Source organism: Salvia splendens, chromosome 1 (genome assembly GCF_004379255.2).
Source record: "Salvia splendens isolate huo1 chromosome 1, SspV2, whole genome shotgun sequence".
NCBI classification, from domain to species: domain Eukaryota; kingdom Viridiplantae; phylum Streptophyta; class Magnoliopsida; order Lamiales; family Lamiaceae; genus Salvia; species Salvia splendens.
This window is the reverse complement of record NC_056032.1, coordinates 7,717,786-7,739,804: the sequence shown is the minus strand read 5'-3', so window position 1 is coordinate 7,739,804 and position 22,019 is coordinate 7,717,786. Positions and strand designations below refer to the sequence as shown.

Below are 22,019 nucleotides of genomic sequence, written 5' to 3'. Positions count from 1 at the left end.
AATCATAGGATAATTAGCCATAGCTAACCCCCTATGACTAAAATAATCTCACAACTCAATCCTAAATTATATCTTGGTATTATTTTATCTTGGCAATCGAACACCACCTAAAATGATGGCCGTTGATGAAGCAGCAAACAAAGGTTCAAACACTTAAAAAATAAATAAACTACATTTAACTAAATGAAAAAAAGAGGTGTGCACATGTAACAATGATAGTAAAGAACCAAGCATGTAAGAGAATCAATTCTTCACAAACTTGCAGTGTCAATTCAATAAAGGCAAACAAGGAAAACACTGCACATGGCCAGGATCAAGGCTCCTTCCAAAATAAGATTTGCTTTCGATTCTCATCAGCAAAAAGATTCAAAGATGAAAGGGCTTTTCAATTTTTCATCCACAAAAGATTCAAGAATATAAGGATGAAAGTGCATACCTAGAAAATGCCACTCTTTCTATCCTTATTACCTGCACATAAAATCAACAATCTACAAGTTAGAAGTAAGCATGATACGTGAAACTTGTCATATAATGAAACCTAGAAACGAGTGCATCAAAAGTCGATGCCCAGGAAGAAAAGTGAACCGAAGAACTGGACAAGTACCAGATCTAAGTTGAAGTCAAATCCAAAGCATTGTTAGATAGGCAAATCAGAGTTGGAAAACTTCACAATCTGATAAATATTCTTAAGAATTGATTCTAGAAGCCTAGTCCATTATAAAAATTTGGTAGATAGGCCTATCCAAACTTTTATTGAGCTATCGTGCATAATCCGTAGCAATTTCAATATTCCATGCTTTTCCCGTCCCATATTAATCTTTTTGTAAGTCAGGCCTCGGTAGATTGGTCACTCAGCAAGATAGTTGATTAAAAGAGCAGCAGGCTTCTCAGTCGTTTCATAGTGTAAAATGGCATAATTATATGACGTCAACAACCTTGGACATACGAGAAGTTGGTAATGTCACGAGTCAATTTACTAGTTATAGAAGGCATCATCATGTGTACCAAAAAGCCATAGCTAAGAACTAGTACTACCTTGGCCACAACTCCTATCACAGATTCACAATTGCCGCTACTTGTTTTCAACTTTTCATAAAATAATGAACACTTGTGTTCTGAGTTTGAACCTTGAAGCTGCAAATGCACAAAGGCAATGTTTTCTGCTTAGTTCTTCCTGTTTTTATAAACCAAACCTATCCCGGTCATCCAACTGCAGTTGGTCACCTTCAAATCTAGCATTAGCATGATCAGATCTGTTTCTATTTGTATTAGTAGCTTCCAGTGTCTACTTCTACTACACTATCACCATTCTAGCCCCTTCCCCAGTTGAAACTCCACTAGTAATACTATCATCCCATTGATTTTGAATTATCTAAATTCCAAGCAAATCGGGCCCCAAATTAACACGGATTCCCAGAGATACAAGCATTTACTATTTCGTATAGAATATACACCATATTACATCGAATTAAAAACAATGGAAACCCAATCATCATATCATCCATTTTGAGCTCATTAAACAAAATCAATAGCACTCGCATTTCAACAAACGTTTTGCACAACTCACAACACATCAATGCAGAACTATAACAAAAATATAGGTGCAAATCAAATTCGGAGACTGAAATAACCAGTACGGTGACCGGAGTGACAACAAATGATTCATACTCTCCACTATCAATTAATCAATAGAGCGTCTTCTTCTACTCCCATATCAGTTATACTCCACTATTCAATTAATTGATTTTCATTTTAATCTGTTTGGGCCTCTCAAGTCTCAATCATTGAATTAGCTTTACTAATCAAAATTTAATAATCACTATAAAAATTTTACTCTGCGTTACTTAACAGTTATACTCCACTTACTACTTAAAGGAAATCAGATTCTTATCTTATTTCTATATATCTCTTCTTTTTTTGTCATATCCAATTAAATCTATTAAAAATAGCTTTGGGCTATGTGTTTAGTTTATATTTATTATGCGTATTTAATTTTTTATTTATTTAACACATTTTCATATCCAAAGAAAACGTACCAAACAGTACTAATTTATAATGGGAGAAGTAATTTTTATTTTGAGTCTTCCATAAAAACCAGCCATATTCCATTTTTAGAAAGTTTACATCCGGTTCCCCAATTTTTGCAGCACCAAACCAAACCAAACAGGGCCTTAGAGCGTCCACTATAAGGTGGACGCGGCTATAGCCGCGAGCGGGGCGGAAGCGGGGCGGTAGGCGCGGCTATTATAGTGGAGGGGGTGTCCGCCGCGAGGGTGGACGCGGCTGGTGGGGGGGAGGGCCGCGGACGAGGCTTCGCCGCGAGTGGGGCGAGGACGCGACGGTGGGTGTATAGGCGCGGCTATAGCCGCGGCTATTATAGTGGCAGATATCCGCCGCGGCTATAGCCGCATTTTTTTAATTTTTTTTTTCATTTTTTCATCTATAAATACCACTCCCATTTTTATAAAATCCATACACCCACTTTCTACAAAAACACTCTCTACAAAATGCACCGAGGAGACGACGAATCACCCGACACTGAGGAATCGGGATATGACAGCAATCCATCTCAGCCGTCGGCCCATCATTCGCCGCCATCGGGTATTGGCGGATATGTTTCTCAGCCGTCGGGATTTGGCGGATATGCGGCTCCGTCACAGCCTTGGAGTTGGAATCAATCTCCACCACCGTGGGCATCGAGTCCACCCCTTCCTCCATCTCATTCGTGGAGATCCTCACCAACGCCGCCCGCTTTACATCGGAATCTGAGTCGTTCCGCTTTTGGAGATTACCGACCCAACCTAGACGCGCTTCACCTGCCGCGGCCGGGTTCCCCTTTCCAAGCCAGCCAATCTCCGATCACCGAAGCAGATCAAGACGCATTTGATACTATGCTGGGTCTGCTCAGTTCCGGCATCCCAGATACGCCGGCAGCGAGTGTGGAAACACCCGTTCCGACCCGAGGAGGTAGCGGCAGTCGGGGCTCTGGTGGCGGTAGGGGCAGAGGCCCTAGGGGCGGAGGCGGCAGTGGTGGCACCGGCAACGTCGGTGGACACTCGGGCAGCTGCCCCGGCATTGCGAGTAGCGAGGGCAGTGGCGCCGGCGGTAGCAGTGATCAGCCCGAGCGGTCCAGCCGCGGCAAGCCATACAGCAAAGACGAGAGCATTGCCGTGGCGAAGGCGTGAGATTCTATCACTTCGGACCCCGTGGTGGGTACCGATCAGGAGTCGGGGAGTTTTTGGAGGCGCGTCAAGTTGGCATACGAGGAATTGAAGCTCGACGGCGCCGAGAAGCGCGACCCAGAGCAGATCCGAAAAAAGTTCGGTAGGATACTGCGGGCTACCAAGCTGTTCGCGTCCATATACGAGAACAACCTTCGCCACGCCGAGAGCGGCCAAAGCGTAGCAGATGTTAAGACCCTGTCGGAGGGCCAATACCACAAGACGGGCCAGCCGAAGTTCACCTTGTGGGAGGAGTATCTTGTCCTCGCGGATTGTCCGAAATTCAGGTCGATCGTGGCGAACGAGGTGGAAACAGCTCCTGGCCCGAAGCGCACAAGGCACAACCTTGCCCGGGAATACAGCAGTGGGAGCGGCTCGCACGAGTTCGAGCAGTCCGACGAGCAAGTCGAAGAGCCAGCCGCGACTCACATTAGGCGACGATGGCCCATGGGGCAACAGGCCGCTATCCGCAAAGCCAGAGGGGGTAGAAGTGCCTCACGCCAAACGGCGGCCGCGTCCGGATCGCGCATCCCCCAGTCTGCCCCAATCCCACAGCCCACGGTGCAACCCCACGAGGTATTGGCCAATAGCATAGACGTAGCGTTGATGCAACAACTGCAAGACGTATGCAGGTCATACGCAGGTGAAACTGACCCGTACGTCAGGAACGTCTACAAGAGGCTCATCAATCGGCTTGAGAGTCGACTGGGGTTGGTTGATAATGCGCCTGGGGATACCGAGGCCGGCAGTAGCGAGAGAGGAGGAGGAGGAGAAGAAGAAGAAGAGGAAGACGAGGAAGCCGACTCCGACACCGAGTAGACGGTGCCAGAGTTTTGTAGTTGTATTTTATTTTAATTATTTGTTGTATAATTTTACCGGTTTGCAATACAACGAATATTCGGGCCTAATTACCTCGTATTCTAGTTATTTATACTGCGATTATTTAAATTACACTTGAATGAAACTAAAAAATATTTAAAAATGAAAATTGATTATAAAATTTGGGGGCTATTGGAGTTGTCAACTATAGTGGCGGAAATAGAATTTTGGGGCTATGGACAAAAACTGGGGCGGGGCTATTGGGCGTGTCCGCCTTACAGTGGACACCCTTAGCGTCATTTTCAATCGATTGCAGAGGCGGGAGTTTTCAGTGTAATACGCAGAGCACTATTTCTCTCTCTAACTAACAACCAAAAAGTGCACACAGAGAATCACGCAGTGGAAATGGCGGAGGTGCGTAAGAAGCAGCAGGCGGCCAAGCAACTACTAAAGCAAATCGGCGACCAACTCGTCGCTGGCGAAGCTTGCCCAGACGAGAGCGTCATCGTCAAACTACTGAAGGTAAAACAGAAATACGCAACTCCATTTCCTTCCATACGCCTGTAAAAGTACTTTTCTACTGTATTCCAACTCATTTTGCTGGTTTCGCCCCTTCTCCTCTTTGTATGTTTTGATAATTTCGGAATTGCATATGTTTGAACAGAGAATTTAGAAAAGGGGATGCAATAGGTAACTGTTGGCTTGTTTGCTTTAGTTTGTGAGCGTTGTAATCTCTCATCAGCATTATGATAGTAATGCGATTCCATTTGATTTAAGTCTGGGCGCGTCTTGGGAAATTGTTTTATGTCTCACGATTCTGTCTTAGGTTCGTTTTTTTTTTTAAATTTTGTCATTACGAGCCTGTTGTTCTTTGCATATTCGTCGACCTAAGCGGTTGGATATATATGATGAATATTCTACGGTTACCCTTTAAACACGTTTTGAGTTAGCATTTGTAACCCATGGTGATTGGCTTTCCCCGCTATATGTTGTTGAAATTGTTTTTCAGTTTCCTTGAATGTTGAGGATGTCGTGTTATTCTTTATGCAGAAAGCTGCAAGTGCATTCATGGAGTTAAAGCAGTCAGATTCAGAAAAACATTCAGCCAACCCACCTAGTAATTCTCGAACGAGGCAAGGCCTACTTGACCGAAGAGATGGAGATGCTCCTGTTCTCCCACCAGATCCTGCTTTTAGCCATGCAGTTTCTTCGGTAAAATATTGTTGTGCCTTTTTCAAATTGTGATGGATATTATCAGTTATATGACCTCATGAGACTTATATGTTTGGTTGGTCTCATCTTTCTCCAGAAGATTTTTAGATTTCTCTTACGCATGTTTGAGGAGCTTCATGACACCTCCAGCAAATATTTCCGGACACGGGCCAAAATATTAGAGACAGTTGATAAACTGCAGTTTTGTTTGGTAATGCTTGATACTGGCTGCGAAGATTTGGTTGTCAAAATGTTCAAAAGCTTCTTCAGTGTCATAAGGTTTGCTTTCCTCCTCTTGGATCCACCATTCTTTACACTGTGCTGATGCTTGTTGATGTTATGCATATTTCTTAATGTTTGTTTATGATTAAAGGATATAATATATACACAACTCGAGTAATCAAATTCATAATTATCTGATTCGTGCATGTACCATTATCAAAATATGGATTAGGAAATCAAACCCAGACTATGAACTTATAATATAGCATCTGAAGCATGATGTGTGAATTGCTATAACTTTGTTAAGGAGTTATATTTGTGATATTTGAGTTACAGCACCACTAATGAGTTCAGTTCCAGTATATGTGGGATTCTTTCTATATTATGTGATTTTCTTTTCAAGTTTGTTTTTAAGTGCACTTACAATAAAATGTTTCATATCCAAAAAAGAAAGGAAAAAGAAGTTAACATTTTAGAATAATGCAAATAGTTAATACATCTTCCATATATCACCTTCAGTTGTGACTTTCTATTGCTCTTGTAGATACAAAATGGTTTCAGTGTTACACTTATTATTGTTGTTCTTGTCGGCACTTTACTATTTGAGGCGTGGTGAAACTTTCATAAACTATTTTTCCACATTGAAGAGGAAGCCTAAGGTTGAGCATAAATAGCAGGGGAATTTCGCTCTTTTAATTGCAGATCTGTGAACATGAATGATCTAAATTCTATCAGCATTCTTTTCAAAATGTCTCACATATCTGCTTTACGCATATATTCGAAACAAGGCTCTTCTTCAGTTCAGATAATTACTTTCACCATCAAATTTAAGCCAAAATCAAAATGAATGACTACACTTTTTTAGCATCTGCCACTTTAAGCCTTATCATGGATTTGACTATTGTTGCCAATGACACGCCCTTAGTTATAATGTCACCCAAAAATATTAAACTCGAATCTGCTAACTTTATTGATCACTGCAGTGGGATGATTTGACTATTATATATTTTAACATATATCTGTCTAATGCTTTCAATCCTAAATCAACAAATTGTATATTTCTTTTCCGCAAATGCTCTATTTGCAGACTTTCACGCAGAAACTTTTCCATACTTTCATGTGAGGCAGTCCTCTTGAAAATCCATTTTTGTTCATCATGGTCTAGCATTCTTAAGATTATAGCAAGCATGGAAGCTAAGATATTTTGAAAAATTTATGCTGCATTATACTTTACTTGTAGGGAGGATCATCCTCAAAGTTTGATTGATTCAGTTTCATCAATCATCACAAGCATCTTGGCAGAGAATGTGGAGACAGATCCTAATCCTCTTGAAAGGAACACATTTCAACCACTGTTAGATGTGATTTTACGGAATATTATTAAGGAGAAGAAGGTAATCTTAAAGTTCCAAGATTCCGTTTGTCTTACTTTTAGCAAAAGCGCCCCCCCCCCCTAAAAAAAGTAATTTTCTGTACTACATGCTGATATTCTATTTGGTTACTAATTTTTTGTCATTAGTCATTACTACTGCATTTTCTTCCGAAATGGAACTTTTATTGATATTTAGTTTTTTTCTTTGCTCTTATGCTCCTTAGGCTGCATCATCTGCTCCTTATCGGCTAGCTGCTTCTGCTGTACAAAATTCTAGTGAAAAGTTGAAGTGCTATGTATGTCAGTTCTTGACATCGTGCATATTGGATAGAGATGCAGTTGGGAGTCCAATTAAAGAAGCTTACCATGAAATTATACTTGAAATCTACCAAGTTGCTCCAGAGTTGCTTCTCTCTGTCATACCTCATTTGACCCATGAATTACTGGTTTGTAGTTCTTTCACTGCTCATTCTATCTCAGTAGTGCTGTATTATTGTTCACTGCTTGAATTTTATATTTTGCTGATTTTTTCCTTGTACAAGACAGTGAGCTTGAACTTCAGTCCTGATGTTGCTCTTGCCATTATTATTTTATTATTTTTATTATCATGACTGCCATTTTTCTATATTTAATTCTGTTTACCTTATAATCTCATTGGGGTCAATGTAACTTGCAGACTGATCAGGTTGATGTCCGGATTAAGGTTCTTAATCTAATAAAAAAGCTCCTGATGTTGCAAGGGAAAAACATTGCACGGGAATATCCATGTGTCTTGGCTGAGTTGCTGAATAGATTCTCAGACAAGTCTGCAGAAGTGAGGCTCACTGCTCTTTCTTCTGCTAAAGCTTTGTACGTCACTAATCTATCTGGGAGGGATTCACTTGAGATGCTCTTCAGTAAGCTATCATAAACCGATCGTAGGTGCTTGCATGTTGCTGCTAATTTTCCCACTCTCTGATCTTTAATCCTTAAATGAATTGCAAGATGCCATTGGGTGTCGGCTGTTAGATCACGATGACAAAGTGAGAATGGAAGCAGTGAACATGGTGTGCGAACTAGCCAAGACTAACTTGAATCACATATCCTCAGATTTAATAGCTCAAGCTTCTGAAAGACTTCGGGACAAGAAGGTTTCTTTTTCTTCTAAGGGTGTTTAGCTATAAGCTTTTGTTGCGTCTTCCCGTTTTTTTAATTTTTCACTTCAACTTCAAGGTTTCAGTCAGAAGTAAAGCCTTTGAAAAGTTGGTAGAACTATATCAGGAATACTGCACAAGGCTTGCTGCACACATCACCTCTTTCAATGAAAAAATTGAAGAAATTCCTTGCAAATTATTGATGCTTTGTTATGAGAAAGACTGCCAGGAGTTCAGGTTCGTACATATTCATATTAAAATAAGCCAATCACTTTGTTCATTTCCCACAATGAAAAGGTTTTCAATTAAATACCAGGCCCCAGGCAATGGATCTTGTGCTAGTGGATTTGTTTCCTGCATGTCTTTCAATTGAGGAAAAGGCCAAGCATTGGATATCTATATTTTCGCACTTCAAGCCTCCTCATCTCAGGGCACTGAAAACGATTCTTTCACAAAAACGGAGGTGTCTTATTAAATCAATTTCATACTTTTTCTTGAAGTTTTCAACTATATGTTTCAAAATCTATTGTATTTCAGGTTAAGGGATGGACTGAAGCATTATTTTGACCTATGCAGAAGAACAGAGGTATAAAACGAAGTTGACCATAGTGATTTTCCTTAACTTTGTTCAATATACTTGTTTCTTAGTTAAAAAACAATTGTCTTTCATTTGGAGAGATGGCCTCAAGGTCTGATGTCTCCGGCCAATCCTTAGTGACTGCATGACTTGAAATCTCAGACAGAACATGCATTTGTAAAGTCAAATTGTTATGGTCGATTCCAAAATGTAATTCATAACCTTTCTCCAACATTTCTCTCAGCAAGTTAAGTTTTCCCAAAAGTTTGTATGCATATTATCCTTGTGGTGGTAACGCCTGTAAATGGCATCAATGTACACTGAAATTCTAATAATTGCTAGTGTTAGCACAATAAAAGTTAAATATTATGTCAGTTGAATCAGATTTGTGAGAAGGATCTGATTCTTGCATATTCTGGATAATTTTTTGGAGCTGATAACATTGACAGTGATTTTTACGTATTTATGATGAGGATCATCATCTTAATTTATGGTTTTCTTTCTTTTACTGGGATGTTGAGATGATCTGATTCAGAGATGGAGAAGTGGATGATTGGGCCTTGAAGTTGTACTTCCAGGCAAAGCATATATATGCTATGTGTTTATTGTAGTTTCAAGTTGAATATCAGTATCTGACCTTGAAGTTATGATATCCTTTCCTGTATTCCCAATGCCCATTAGGAAAGCTTTCAATTTGCCTACATTGTCCGGATTGATTTAATGCTGAAACTTATATTTTACTCTTCTAGGTTGCCATCATGCATGTGTGATAAGTTACTTGTAGCATCTTGTGATGGATTTCTTCAATTAAATCTCTAATCTATATACATCAAACAGGCCAGGACAGCTATTACCACTCTAATTCTTTATTATTTTGAATGCATCGAATTCTTTATTATTGATTTATGAAATTGTAGTGTTTTTGGACAGGATTACTAGTAGGTAGAACCATTTGCAACATTGTTCCGCATACACATACACAGATACATATTTTATATGTAGTTTTCAAATATATTGACAATTGACATAGGTGTTGTCTTGTAGGATACTGGTCCCGGAGAAACTGAAAGAGATATAGAGGCACTGGTTGTCAAAATGTCCTCATGCTTTCAGTATCCTGCCAAGGCAAAAGATTGTTTTCAGAAACTTAAGGAACTCAGAGATAATCGAGTTTTTAGAGTGGTAGAAGAGTTTCTAAAAGAAAATTCAGCTGACTTTGACACTATAAAGGTTGGTCCAATACATTGATTACCTTAGTTATGTAAATGTTTTCACAAACTAATTTGGATTCTCAGTTGTTGTGTGATATCAATTCATTTCATCCTTGTGCAGTTAAGAAGCCTCTCATCTTAAATGGTTTTGTCTATCTTATGATATCAGACTCGGCAATTACATGACTATTTGCTGTATGCAAAAGGAGTAAAGTGTTATGCTGGGTCATTTCTAGCTCTCCGCTAGTCACTGTGCCTTTAAAGGAACATACAAGATTTTGAGGATTATGAGTATCTTTATAAGAGGATTTGGGATAAGATTAAGTTTGAGGTTCCTTTGTGGGGCTTCCAATGAATGTTTTAAGGCTTTTTTCTTTGGTTTCAGATGCAGCTAGACTGCTAGAGATGAAGTTGGTACTTTTAGCTAGAAGGTTATCACTTTTGTTTGGAAATGACCTGTTAGTTAAACCAGCACAACTTCTTGTTTCCAACTAAAGAAAAAGATGCAGATTTTCTTGTCAATATTTAAAGATGTTGAGGGATTTTTTAGATTATTTCTGGGGGGTTGAAGATCGAAGTGTCAGCGTGGACATTCAAAGTGGGAGAGTTTACGGATTACTTTGTGAACAACTTGTAGATATTGGATCTTAACTTCTCAGAATGGCTTTTATTTGTGAGATTGTTCCATCTTATGCTATCATATCAAAATTACTTCACTTCATTGACCTCTCTCACTTCCTTTATTTGTTGTCTACACAGTTTAACAATATCTAAGCTGCTGTAAAATCCTATTTGCAGGATGTATATTTGAAAGAGCTTGAGGGACAGAAAGCACTTTCTGAATTCTTTCATCTACTTTTTAGAAAATGTGCCTATAATATATTTGGATTTGAGCACGTCGACTATATTTTAGATTGTCTATCAAGTGAAGATGCAGAAGAACAGCACTTAAAAAATTACCACACACAGCTTCTTCTGGTAAGATTATCTTATCTACGAATTAGCCTAAATGAATCATATTTTAAATGTTTTTTATATAGTTTTCTGCAGAGGTGATTAAGGCATCATGTTTTCTTTTGCTTAGACAATCATCAGTGCCTTCCCCTCGCTACTTAAAGGATCAGAGACAAAGTTCCAGCAATTGATACTAGAAAGGGAGATTCCTTTTAATGAACAATTGATTGAGATATTAGCTAGAGAGGGGTGTCATATGCCTGTTAAGCTCAGGTAAAGCTTTCAAATAAACTACTGTCTAAACAATTGTTTCTTGAACAAGGATTTGAAGAGGATCAGCGGCATGCTGTTTGGTTATCTCTACTATTTTCTACAAACAATTGTGTGAACTGCAGTAGGACATTTTTGAGGATCTTGCTATGCAATTACCTCCTTTTGCATCTTGGTACACAAACTGATGTAAATTTTATTTTAAAGTAAAATTTGCATAATGCTTTTCAAGTATAAATAGTTCATCTGTATTGATATTTATTAAAGATAAGACATAGCTAAAGTAATAGACAACTAGTTGTCGAAGAACTTCCCTATTATCCCGTCCACATGTACTTTCAACTTTCAAGACACATAAGTTAATTTTTTTCTTTACTTTTATGAATGTGATCATCTCATCAGTTTGAATTTGTTTCCTTTCTGTGCAGTGATATATACCCTTCCCTGGAGAAAGTATGTATAGAGGGAACTCGTTCACAGTCTAAACTTGCTGTCACTGCAATATGTGCTTTAGTTGATACCTCTGAGCAATTCATTTACCCTCAACTGTGCAAGGTTAAACACCCGGTGTTCTTGCCTGTTGCTGATAAGTATTGCTTGATGCTAAAATTTCTGTAATATGCGTGTGGGGCTTCATTATCCTATGTGGTTCTTATGTCAGAAATGTTTTCCGAATGCTCGATTCTGCTGATACCATTGGACTGAATGTTCTTTTTTTTGGTACTAGATATTAGTGGATTCTCTACACAGTGGAAAGAATGCTCCTACTGTTTTGCAGTCCTTGGGCTGTCTGGCACAATATTCCATTTCAACATTTGAATCTCAAGAAAAAGTGATTACAAATTACATCCTTGAGAAAATATTTCAACAAAAGGATGTAAACCTCTCCTTGATTGCTTTAAATGTTCTCACTCAATTCTTTATGAACTTGTATGAAAAATCCATGCTGACTACTTGTCTTTTGGGTCTCCTTGTGATTAGGCTCTTGCTTCAAAGGATCTTGCGACTTCAACTTGTTGCAGTGTTTGTGAATTAAAGGTAAGCTCTTCTATGAAAAATCAGTGTGTGCAAAATGTTCTCAATAACAGATTCATGTTAGCGTTAGTTATAACAGTAAGTGTATCTTTACGGTATTTAGAAATTAGAAGAAGAAGCAGAGTTTCATCTAGCTTTACCACTTTCAAAACTTCACCCACAACGGTTTCTTTTCAGGTGGCGACTTGATGTCATGTTTCAAGGTTGAAATCATTGGAGTGTGTGGAACTTTCGATCATAATTTTTAAAAATTATAGATGGATATTATGATCTTGAAAAAAATAGTTTCCACTACAGTTTACTGACATTTTCAGTTTTATTTAATCGTGATAAGTCTATGATATTTGCTCAATATTTGTTTAATTCATACCACAAACTAATCGTTATTGATATTGTTACTAATCTGTCCCATTATGAAATTACGATGGAGCCCTCAGTCCCACTATCAATTTCTGTGACCCCCCAAAAGATGGAAAAATTGAGGACCTTTCTTCTCATATTCCAATGATTTATTATTTATACATATAACACAAATCTTCTTTCGCAGGTTTATGGGCTTAAAACAATTGTGAGGAGCTTTTTACCACATAAAAATGCATGTCATGGTCGTCGTCCATTCAGTTTTTTGCTTGAGATTATCAAGCAGATGCTACAAAATCATCAGTTGTCTGCTGGCTGCATCCAATGGTGAGGGCATTAACCTCGTATATGATGTCAAAGTGTATATGGCCTCAGTTAACAATCTCTGATTAAAAATCATTTATTCTGATTCAGGCCACACTACTAAACATATCAAAAAAGATTTAAGAAAGCTTCATTTGGTCTCTAGTTTTTCACTCACTTGGGGTCTGGGCTGGATCCTCATTCATGTTCTTTTCTTCATTTTACAGATGTGCATGCATTAGTTTTCTTAATAAATTTGAATAATTTTAATCTTTTGTGAAAGTAAATGGCTGTCTCTGACATTATTTTCCTTCAATACAGCGAAATGTGTTTATTGAAATTATCATGTTGTTGGTCAAAGTAGAGAGATAAATTTGGTGGACTTTCGGTACCAAAACTTAATTGTAGGATGTACTGATGGTATCCTCAGCTTTACTATGCTTTTTAATTTTATCTGTCAGGGCTCTGGTTGGTTTTGTTAGGCTGCTTTATTTCATTAGGGTAACATTGTACACTATATTTTATCACTTGCATATTATTAGGGCAACCACTTACCTATTATTACCTTTCATTATCCCGGTGAATTTCTGATTTTCAGGGATTATTTAAGTACATAAACATTAGTGAAAGTCATTAATGTGGCCTTTCTCAGCCATATCTCTTACCTTGTGCTTTGCAATAATCATCATTTATCTATTTGGTTTTCAGTGGAAGAGATGAGGCTTTTATCCGATTAGCAGCAGCCAAGTGTGTTCTTCGACTTTCAAGGAAATGGGATTTGCATATTTCTCCAGAGATATTCCGCTTAACAGTATTATTGGCCAAGGTCAGTACTTGAGATAATATACAACTTAATAATAATAATAATAATAATAATAATAATCATAATAAATGCTAGGATGTGGACTGAGGATACAAGTCACTGCAGCTATAGCATCTGTTCAAATTGTCTACTACTCCCTCCATCCCACTAGTGACACATTTTCCTTTTTGAGATGTCCAACTCTACATGACACATTTTTTATAATAGAAACATCATTCTTTCTGATTTATTTTCTCTCCACTTAACTCACAAAACAACCATTAGAGTGGGACGGAGGGAGTATTAACCAAGTGAATCATCAGTTATGATACTGAGTTTTTTTAGCATCCTGCTTTTCAATTGCTCAATTCTTTTCCTTGTTTTCTTTCTTCTAGTGAATGTCCAGCATGCTGTCTTGCTTCGTTCAATACAGGAAGACAAAATAGTTGATTTCTCTCAGTGTTATTAAAAAGCGGAGATGGCGGCGCCGTGGCGGATGGCGGTGGCAGTTTCTAGGCTCAATGCCACCGCCACCATGTGATATGGCAGTTTACTCCCTTTTTTGAATGGCGGCCGCCATTCGCGAAGCGCCGTGGCAGGATATGGCTTTAATGGCGGTCGAGATGCCTTTTTGCCTTGTAAAACGACCCCACTTACCCCACTACCCGGCCAACGTGACATGTAACCTAGCCCATTGGCCATTATAAACAATCTATTTATAGGGTTTATGGGAGTTTCTGGCTTCAAAACCATAACCGCTGCTGTCAATCCAAGTTATCGTCTCTCCAGTCTCCACACGCACAAGGCTCCAGATTCTAGATTTTCATTCACGATTCAAGATAACTGAAAATTTTTATGTACTACTACTTGGACCATCCACAATAGCATCAGACTAGCATAGTCTAGCCAAAAACTCTTCTTGCCACATCATCATGCCCTTCCTACAGCCTAGCCACTGTCCTAGCCAAGTAACAGCCTAGCAATAGGCTAACAATAGCCTAGCCAATGCCCTAGCCCAATAAATAAATTGACAAATACGATTTAATTCATTTTAATTATTGGTGTTTATCAAATATTAAAAAAATGAAGTGGAATGAGTTGTAAATATAGAGTATAAATAAAAAAATTAATCGGGTAGCCTATTGCTCGCCGCAAAATAGGCGGCCAGCGATCGGCTAGCCGGTTAGTCCATGCCCAACCTCTCGTCCGCTCTGCGCCCGTCCTTACCGTTAGCCGATTGCAATAGTGAACTAGACGCGCGCCCTAGCCGCTAGCCTGTGGCTAGGGCGGGCACTAATCCACTATTGTGGATGCTCAGTTTGTATTAATTCCACTATTTAATTCTCTCTCTTTTCTTATAACTGTTCTACTCGATGCATGGATTAATTCCACTGTATAATTCTCTCTCATTTCCTATAACTATTCTACTCGATGAAAGCGTCTCCATAATTATTGTCTTCCACCATTTAATTTTCTAATTTTCCTATAACTATTCTAATTTTTTTGCGTCTTATGTTATGTATTATATTTTATTTATTTGTTAATTTATCAACCGCCATTTACGCCATAATACCGCCATGCCGACCGCCATATCCCTATGGCGGTTTTTTGACCAACCGCCATAAGCCGCCATACTATTAATAACACTGATTTCTCTTTAACGTATCATCTTTCAGAAGCTTATTTATGACTTGTGGATATAGAATAACTAATGAAGGAGTTGAGAGAATGATTTCTCATGATCACATCCTCCTTTATGCAGTTGTGCATGGGATTATTCTCAGTAAAACTTCTCCAAGTTAGTTTAGAATGCTGGTTATATGCAAGAATGAATCTTCGGTTATAAACTAGCAAATGCCTTTCTGATTCCTAACAAGATTTTGTCACTCTCTATGTGCCAGGAAATACAGTGGCCACATATCCCCACATCACCAACATATCTGTCAACTTTATTATATAAGTCCCACAATGCAGTCTTGAGTCTTTCATGTATTATTTCTGCTCCTTGGGTTCTCATCCTTTTCTCGTAGGTCTAAAGTAGCTCAGTAAATTACTCAAAAGTTTCTTTGTAGTTATGTAAACTGAATGTTGATGATTATTTTACTAGTCTTGGTTGCATCCTCAAAAGAATAGTAGCTGCTATAGAGTCTGTTTCATGATTTGGAAGCACATTTTGATTTTTTCTTTATCATAAGCACATTTTGATTTTTTCTTTATCATAAGCACATTTTTTCATTAACAAAATAGAATCGTCCATTCACAAAAGAGAGAACCTTTATTCTGAAACATTAAGCTTCAATTTCTTGTGATGCCATTCACAGAAAATCCTTAGATCCTCCTGCAGTTGAAATCCGCATTGCTTCTCTAATCTTCAGTCTCTACCAACATCATCACTGGTTCTTGAACCTTGTCCAAATTTATCCTATATCTCCATCCAATTAGACCAACAAAGTGGGACATTCTCCTAACTATTTGCCCTCTTCTGGAGCCTCCTAGTTGTGATCGCTTAATTGCTTTCTTTTCCACTAAGTGATTGTTTAGGGACCTTTGCTTAGATGTTGGATATACCATAGCAATGATACGGGGTTTATTAGTTTCTGAATCATAAAAAAGATTTATACAGTACCAAATATGAAACATGTTCAAGCTTCTGATGTTAGCTTACAAGCTACAACTGGTTTAATTTCAGTAACTGTTTATTTTGGATAGGATCCTTACCAAATATGTCCTAGCTTCTGATGTATGCTTACAACTGGTTTGATTTCAGTAACTGTTTATTTTGGATAGGATCCTTCTCCAATTGTTCGCAGATCGTTTACTAGCAAGCTACACAAGTTGTTGCTATGTCACGCTGTGCCCATCAGATATGCGTGTGCCTTATCTTTTGTTGCTTTAGATCCTCTTGAAGATTTGCGCTGCAACGTAAGTTCTTGTTATTTGCCCTATGGTTAACTTGACACGCTCTTATTAACCTATAGACTAAATATGTGGCTTCTCTGCTTGATCATATTCTTCAGGCCCTAAAATATATGGAAGAATTTATTCGTGAATATGGTAAACGAGTTGAAATCCATGAAACCATGACTAAGGAAGGAGCAGCTACTCACTCTTCATGCCTAATTATGTTTTTGATACATATTCTTGCGCATGACTGTAATTTCCCTGCTCCTGACTGTGAAGATGCAAAGATATATGCTGAGTTTATGAGGTACCATTAGCTTCTTATCTGGTAATGTAGGCCACGACAATAAACGTCTACAGAATTTTCTGTTTATTTCCCCTAATTTCCTCTATACCTCTTTGGGCAGTCCACTCTTTGTCACTATGCAGTCACTAGTGAATGGAAATTTAGTTGATCACAACTTGCGAAATATTTTTAGCGCATTGAAGAAGGCGGAGGATGCTATTGATACTCAAATGACTCCGGTAATTACTCTACTATATAGTAATTGATTTACCATGGTATTGTATAAATAACTCCTCACTGTTCTTATGTTGTCTTCATGTCTGTCTTCACTGTAGAAGCTGCGTCTTTTAGCAGACGTGGGACTCTCTATTTTTGATTCTCTGAATACCAAAATCACGCCTCTCGGCCATACTCATGCCGTTGTTCTACTTCCATCATCACTATATAAAAATGGTACTTCTAATATGAGAGAGGCAAGTTCCTACTGATGCTTCTGTATGGCATTTAAAGACCTGTTTTCTCCTGATGCCATTTTAATGATCTTACGTCTGCAGGCTAATCCCTACTCTTCGGTTTTCTGCAAAGCTAATCCAAGCTTTGCTAAGAATTTGGTTTCGAGCCTCAAAACTGAGGTTTTTCTGGTACGCATATGAAAAATTAGTCCCTACCATTTCTTACTTCATCTGTATCGCGGTGCTTTTGAATATTACTAATAATGGTTTCCTTTCCTTAGATTGGTACCACTGGCACCAAGCACAACCATCAGTTTACTGAGAATTCTTTACAACCAAGTGGCACTAGACACATCAAACCGAGTCCTGCATATAGTAACAAAGAGGTATTGTTGATGGAAAAAACTAAAGCGCAGGTTGTTGAGCTCGAAATAGGAAAGGAACAGTCTGATACTTCCAATTGTGAAGCTGATACAAGAGGACAGCAAAACCTAACCATGCCCTCCCTTCTTGGAACTGTTGTACTGGACAGCAAAACAGATGCTTGCAGAGAACTGGATGCCACTCCCTCAGACTATTGTGATTCTATGTCAAAAACTTCATTGCCTGGTGATGAATTTGTTGCAAGTTGTCCTAGAAACAAAGATTTTATTAATAAAACAGACAGCATTCCTGCTGAGCCATCTGGATCAACAGTCAGTGATCAAGTGGATCATGTTATGTCTAAGGTGAATTTAACTTCATGAATCACGAGAAAAATGCTTTCAAATGTTTTGCTCGTCATTGGTCTTTTGTCTTTCATTAGATTATAGAGAATATTGAAAGCAATGGTGGAGGATTAGCCAGGAAACATACTAATACTTGCACTCCCACTGAAGAATGGTGAGAATTTCTGTGGTTAAATAATCTTAGTTATGGAGCATATGGTTTGTGCATTAAAAACTGACTTCAAATTTTGATGCAGCTGCTTTTCTATTATTGAGGACAGTTTTGATTCCACCAAGAGCACTCAACAGGTAAATAAACACTTCCTCGTGCCTCTTTCTATAAGTTGAAAAACTTCACATGTTTTTTAAAGGGGTGCTTGGTTGATGGTTTTGGAATGGAAAATGTTTAGTAACTAGAAATGTCTATATTTAACTAATGTTTTGATTTATCCATTTCTGCCACACTCTTGAATATGGAGGCGATTGGAAGTCGCCCACTTGCGATTATTATCATTCCCTTTCTGAATTGCCTTTTCTAGTTAAGCACCTTCTAAATACATGTCATCATGTGAACACGGTGGAGATACTCTCATATATCAAAGTCAATTGTGTTTTTCCTCATCCAGTGCCGGTAGTCAAGTTATAGAGAACAACTGGCTCCTAGATGGGCCTCAACCCCAACAGAAACAAGCTCTAGCTGCTAGGACAACAAAATTGTCTCTGTGTAAACTCTTAAAGTTTATTTATTAGCATTAAGGAATAACTTGATAATTGATATAAGTGATATGCCTTGAGTTTATGGTACTTAAAGTGGTTAGCTAGTACTCATAGTTAGGTAATATATGGTGCATTAATCATCAGATCTGTAAAGCTGGTCTGTAGCCATGGGTCCAAACAAGTTAATTCAACTGCCTTTCTAGCCTTAGCTAACTTTTTGTTCACATGCACCCCTTTACAAATAAATATTAGGGGATTTAATACAATTTTTTATATATAATAAACGTTTTTCCATTAATATTATTGAAGTAGGGATTTTCCGATTTCATCTAAATTACTAGCTTTCTCTGACTATAGTACCGTGTTGTTTCTGTGAAAACCTGTTACATCCGTATGCTATTGTGCATTATCATGTGCCTTGCTTTTCGACAAGAATACTGCTTAATAACGACTTATTGGTACAGGATTTGGATGATCCCCTAACACAAAACTGGTGAGGTCTTAACCATGAAACTTTATTTTCAACAATATGGTTGTCTATTTGTCTTTCCATTTCTGATTGGTATAATGTTTCTCTCTGTTATATAGTTTCTTATATTTTAAATCATCATTCCCTTTTCTGCTGAATGGAATAAAGCCCCAAAGATATGTAGAAAATGTGTAATAATGTGCTGCATTTCGATTGATGACATTTCTTTTTATCCTCAAGTCAAATCCAAAACTGGTACGTCAAGAGTTTTCAGGTCCAACTTGCACTTATCAGACTCTTGTAGGACAGCAATTCAGGGCACTGTTCCTTATGCTGGTTCATCTTTCACTTAAAATGTATAGTAGCTATTTTTATGGGGGCACAGTGATTTTTAAAGTTATAACTAGCCATTTTACATGTTGTGGCGTTCAATTTTCTTGAGATAGTGAAAACTGCTCATAACTAAAAAAGAAGATTAACTACTAGCTTCTCCTCTACTATACAGTGTTCAAAGCAGCAGTTCTACTGCTAACGCTGAAGCAGAAAACCTTGATTCACACGCACATGAAGCAAACTTGCCAAAGAAAAGAGACCTCCGCATCAGAAAGGCTTCTCAGGCTGGTAATAATATACTCTTATATTTTATGCCTAGAACTCATTACTTAGTGCATACTACTACATTGTATTCAAACCAAAAGTTCACTCAATCCCACATCTCTTTGCTCACAGCGAAAAAAACTAAGCAATTTCACGACCCCATTGGAACAGCGAGCTCTGAAGTCATCGATTTAAATGGCAACCAGGTAACATTAGTTTCAGTTCTTTAAATTGGCTTTTGAATAAAAACGAAACTACAACTGAATATATAACTCTGATTTTATTTGGTACACTGATAAGAAGCCAATTCAAACATACTTACCTTTGGTATTTTCTCCACTATTTAGCTAAGGAGGAGCCGAAGACAGAAAGTTTGATCTCCAAGAACAGCTTAGTTTGGTGAGAAACTAATGCGATAGAGTTATATATATAGGCTGTTTATATGTTGATCTTCTCTTTTGAGTTTTGAGAATTTTCAAAAGGTACCTTCCACAATGCTTCTCTCTTTCAACGTTAGATTCACGGTGAGTGCAATGTTAATATATATCGTTGTTGAACACTCCCTACTTTCTTAAATCTCGTGCTCGAATTTAATTTATCCCTTCATCTGAATTCGTTGCTTTTCTATGATGGACTCATACGGCGGTCTGATGATTTATTGACGTCTATAAATTATAATCATTGTACATTATTTAATTTGGTTTGAAATTGTAAAAAATAAAGAAAAAATTTCATTTAAAAATATAAGTGAAATGGTTAATAAAATATGAGATTCATTTATTAAATATAGTTCAAAATGAGTTGGATATATAATGATACCTATACAGAAAGAACTATGCAACACATTTGCAAAAGAATGTTGTGATAATATAGTACTCCCTTTATTAAGTCTTTCTGTTTGGAACATTTCAAGAATCATTTTTATCGTAGCAAAATTTGACACATTCAATCTCTCTTCACTTAATTACTTTACTGTCTTTTCAAATTTTCTCTATAATTTTGCTTCTTTTCACCTTTTTACTTTAATTTTACTTTTATTTTATGCTCATATCACTTAATAACATTTACTAATTGTTTTAATCTCAATGTCAGAAAAAACAATCTCTTTTATATTAACGGAGATAGTATTACATTTACATTTTTATTTGCTTATGTTGTTCATACTATTATAAAAATGTACGTATAATTCATAATAAATTAAAGGGCTATTGGCACATAATATTATGGTACTTTCAAAATATTTAATTTTTTCATGAATTTCAAACTTGATAAATAATATTACGAACTTTGATTAAGGTGTCAATTTCCCACATGTTAGCTAATTTAGCAAAATTGTGCATAGGTGGCTTATTAAGACTAATCGCGAAATTGCCACTGGCAATGAAAAATTATGTTGAAGAGAGAGAAAGAGAATAGCGAGAGTAAGATGGAGATATAGATAAAATAAAATGGTAGAGAAAAATTTAAATTAGTAATAATATGTCATTTGTTTTTTAAAACAAATATTAAGAGCATCCACAATAGTGGCCACTATGAAAAGCCATCTCTTAGACTATCTCCACTCACCCAACCCAACCCCAATCAACCTTTTAATAAAATATTCATTTCTCTATCCTCCACATACACAACCATCCCTTAGGCCATCCACAATAGGAATAGCCCAGCAATAGCCCAGCCATAGCCTAGCCACAAACTCCTCCTGCCACATCATCAACACTAAAAATCCTCCTGCCACATCATAAATAGCTCAGCCATAGCCTAGTCACATCATAAATAGCCCAGCCACATCAATAGCCACATCACTCAAAATTATATAAAACAAATAATTAACAATCACGCAAAATACGCAATTTAATTTACGATACATATACGAGAAAATTCAATAATATTATTAAAATTTAAAAAGTACATTAATTTAAAAAAATACATAATTAACAAAAAAAACTACTGCCGTGCAGTCCTCCGCGCCCATAACTCTTCAATTAAATCCTTTTGGAGTCGAATATGAGCCTCCGTTTGGCGCATGTCGGCATGTGCTTGGAGGCGGCCGTCTTCATCGTGAGGTACCCCACTCCGTACGTTGGGGGCAGCCACGCCGTGGCTTGGACCGGCTTCATTATCATCGTTGGCCCAATCAGTCAGTTGTCCACCTTCATCTTCGACAATCATGTTGTGCATGATAATACAGGCGTACATTATATCTGCAATGCAGTCGACATGCCACAAACGCGTTGGCCCCTTAACTGCCGCCCATCGAGACTGGAGCACACCAAATGCGCGCTCCACGTCCTTGCGCGCCGACTCCTGCCGGAAACAAAAAAAAAATAAAAATTCGCGCTAGGCGGTGCGCTAGGCGATCCGGACGCTGCAATAGCGCCTAGCGGATCGCCTAGCGCACC

At 37.9% G+C, this 22,019-nt stretch overlaps 1 protein-coding gene across 1 annotated transcript; it reads left to right on the top strand.

Annotated features, from left to right (window-relative positions):
* Positions 1-4,372: 4,372 nt before the first annotated feature.
* On the top strand, positions 4,373-20,179 carry LOC121811210 (sister chromatid cohesion protein pds5-like). Its single transcript, XM_042212024.1, has 30 exons — positions 4,373-4,562; positions 5,091-5,252; positions 5,350-5,531; positions 6,715-6,868; positions 7,071-7,292; positions 7,523-7,742; positions 7,831-7,976; positions 8,059-8,216; positions 8,296-8,442; positions 8,517-8,565; positions 9,601-9,786; positions 10,566-10,745; positions 10,852-10,994; positions 11,420-11,546; positions 11,719-11,868; positions 11,973-12,029; positions 12,574-12,713; positions 13,398-13,515; positions 16,279-16,413; positions 16,509-16,699; positions 16,800-16,917; positions 17,014-17,151; positions 17,233-17,319; positions 17,412-17,858; positions 17,936-18,012; positions 18,095-18,146; positions 19,019-19,047; positions 19,529-19,644; positions 19,753-19,826; positions 19,968-20,179. Exons 1-30 carry the CDS (start codon positions 4,446-4,448, stop codon positions 19,995-19,997), a joined length of 4,152 nt encoding a protein of 1,383 aa, XP_042067958.1. The 5' UTR covers positions 4,373-4,445; the 3' UTR covers positions 19,998-20,179.
* Positions 20,180-22,019: the final 1,840 nt, after the last annotated feature.